Here is a 2,124-nt window from a genome sequence, read left to right as displayed (position 1 = left end):
AATATCCATGGTAGACTTGAAAAAAGAGAGTCATCCTCATCTGATCAAGAGGGGAATGTTAAATATAATAAATAAACTGGATTTATCACCTTTCAGTTTTACTCTGTTACATAGACAGAAGGTATTTTTATTTTAAAAAAGGAAAAAAGAAAAGAAAGAGGGGGAAAAAAAGAAAAAAAAGGTTTGTCCAACCTGCTTTTTGTGGAAGACTGTATGAATGACTGGAAAACTACTATTATTTGAGTCTCACAAGTACCAGAAACATTTCAATAGTTAAAAGAAGAGATTCTTAATCTGGTTTTTGCTAACATTGTAATTAGAAAGTAATGGCAAACAGCTGAGATGAAATAGTTGTCAGAGATCCAGATTTGCTTATCTTTTCTAAGGTTTTAAAAAAAAAAAAAAGTCTGAGGAAAAGAGGGAGATGGAGAGTAAAATTACTCACTTCTACCAGTCTGTCCCAATTTCTCTACATACAAGTACTCACAAAGGAGGAGGAAAGGGCACAGACCAGATTTTACTCCTTAAGCCTAATCTCTGTCATTTAAGTTTGCAGAAAAGAATATGTCCATCAGAGTTTCTTTAGAAAATATATAAACTTAGGTCTGCAATTTTCTGATAGAAGTGCCTATTCAGCTTTAACCTTCTCCTCAGCCTCCATTAAGGCAGTTATATCTCTTTGGCTGGGACAGTCTGTGGATTGGAATGGGGACAAAATAAAGAGCACAGATTTATGAACTGTGAAGACTTGCTACACTGTGTCGAACTGGTGTAATTCTGAGAGAAGGGTTGAGAGTTTCTGCTCTGTTTTGATGTACGCCCGTAAACTATAGTATTTGGAGTTGCATACCTTCAACCTTTTGCTGTAATCCCAAAATAAAAGATAGTTTATTACAATTCAAATAGCAATACACTGCAACATTATCCTACCACCCTAACATTTGAGCCAGATATTTCAGATGGTTTGCATAGTTATAAAAGACTGATTCCAAGGAAAATTTACTCACACGGAGCGAGACCAGAAGTACTGGCCAAAAAAATGAACCTGAGCCCAGAGCATTCATCACAGCAACACAGCGTTGAGGTGCTCGTGTGGACGCAGGGAGAGGAGCACCTGTGTCCTTTCCACCCCGCAGCCGGAGCCCTGGCTTCCCCCCGCCAGCAGCCCCGCGCGCTCCAGCACGGATCCTGTCCCGCGGGGGCTGCGCAGGGTTCTGCAGCGCATAAGAACCCCCCGTATAAGGTTTCTCCCTTTATCTCGCATGACACTGCAAACATTTGATCTCTTCTGGTCTGCAAGTGTTTCTAAAAATCCATGAGATTTGGGCTCTGTAGCTCACGTTTGTTTCATGTGAAATAAATATGTGATATATTTATACACACTATTGGGGAAGAATTTAGTAAACTCATTGTTTTGAGGTACTAGAGACCAGACACTTCTAAGACAACATGACTTTTTCTACAAAGCCTGTACGTTAAAAAACGCCACGACTTATTCTGCAAAAATCATTACATTAAGGAAGGTAAAAGATGGATAATGATTTTAAAACAAAGATCAGGCAACAACGTGGTGAAGAAGTCCATGATTTTAAGCTCAGGATATTCTGCATCTATACACAAAACAGTAATTATTACCAAAGGATACTAATAAATTCATCACAACTCAAAGTAGAAATTAGCTACCTTCGATGCTCTGTGGACCAACCAGATTCATAGCCTGGTGCGCTGGATATTCTACCCGGGGTCTGGCAATGCCCAGTTGCTCCATAACCCCATGGAGGAGCCTCTGAATATCTGCTTCAGAAACCCTGTCAGGGGTCCTGGGGCTGTGGCTAAAAGCTGAAGCCAATCCAAATGCCAGCAGAAATATCATGTTACAAAGCAAGGTAGTTGTCATTCTGGTAGCCATTTTCATCCTGTGAAAAAGAAAAGAATTTGATTATAAACGATAGTGGGAAAAGTCCAGTACACATGCTGGAAATAACTTCTGATCTTACTACTGCACATCACAGTTTACTACGACAGCTTCTAGGGGCAGCTGAAAATCTAGCCAGCTGAAAACTGGGGGGCTGAGGGGGGAGCAGGGGAAATAGGGTGGATAGATTCTTCTCTTTTAAAAAAAAT

The 2,124-nt window shown here is 40.2% G+C and overlaps 1 protein-coding gene across 1 annotated transcript; it reads right to left on the bottom strand.

The window, feature by feature from the left end:
* Positions 1-1,683: 1,683 nt before the first annotated feature.
* LOC104077043 (neuroendocrine protein 7B2-like) lies at positions 1,684-1,915 on the bottom strand (the record flags this gene model as incomplete). The annotated part of the gene is made up of 1 exon (XM_009578123.1): positions 1,684-1,915. A coding segment is annotated over exon 1 (232 nt), but the record flags the coding sequence as incomplete, so codon positions are not given.
* Between the last annotated feature and the right edge of the window lie 209 nt (positions 1,916-2,124).

Source organism: Fulmarus glacialis, unplaced genomic scaffold, assembly GCF_000690835.1.
Source record: "Fulmarus glacialis isolate BGI_N327 unplaced genomic scaffold, ASM69083v1 scaffold46185, whole genome shotgun sequence".
In the NCBI taxonomy this organism is placed as follows: Eukaryota; Metazoa; Chordata; class Aves; order Procellariiformes; family Procellariidae; genus Fulmarus; species Fulmarus glacialis.
Note: the sequence above shows the minus strand (reverse complement) of the source record. Positions and strands in the feature narration are given on the sequence as shown.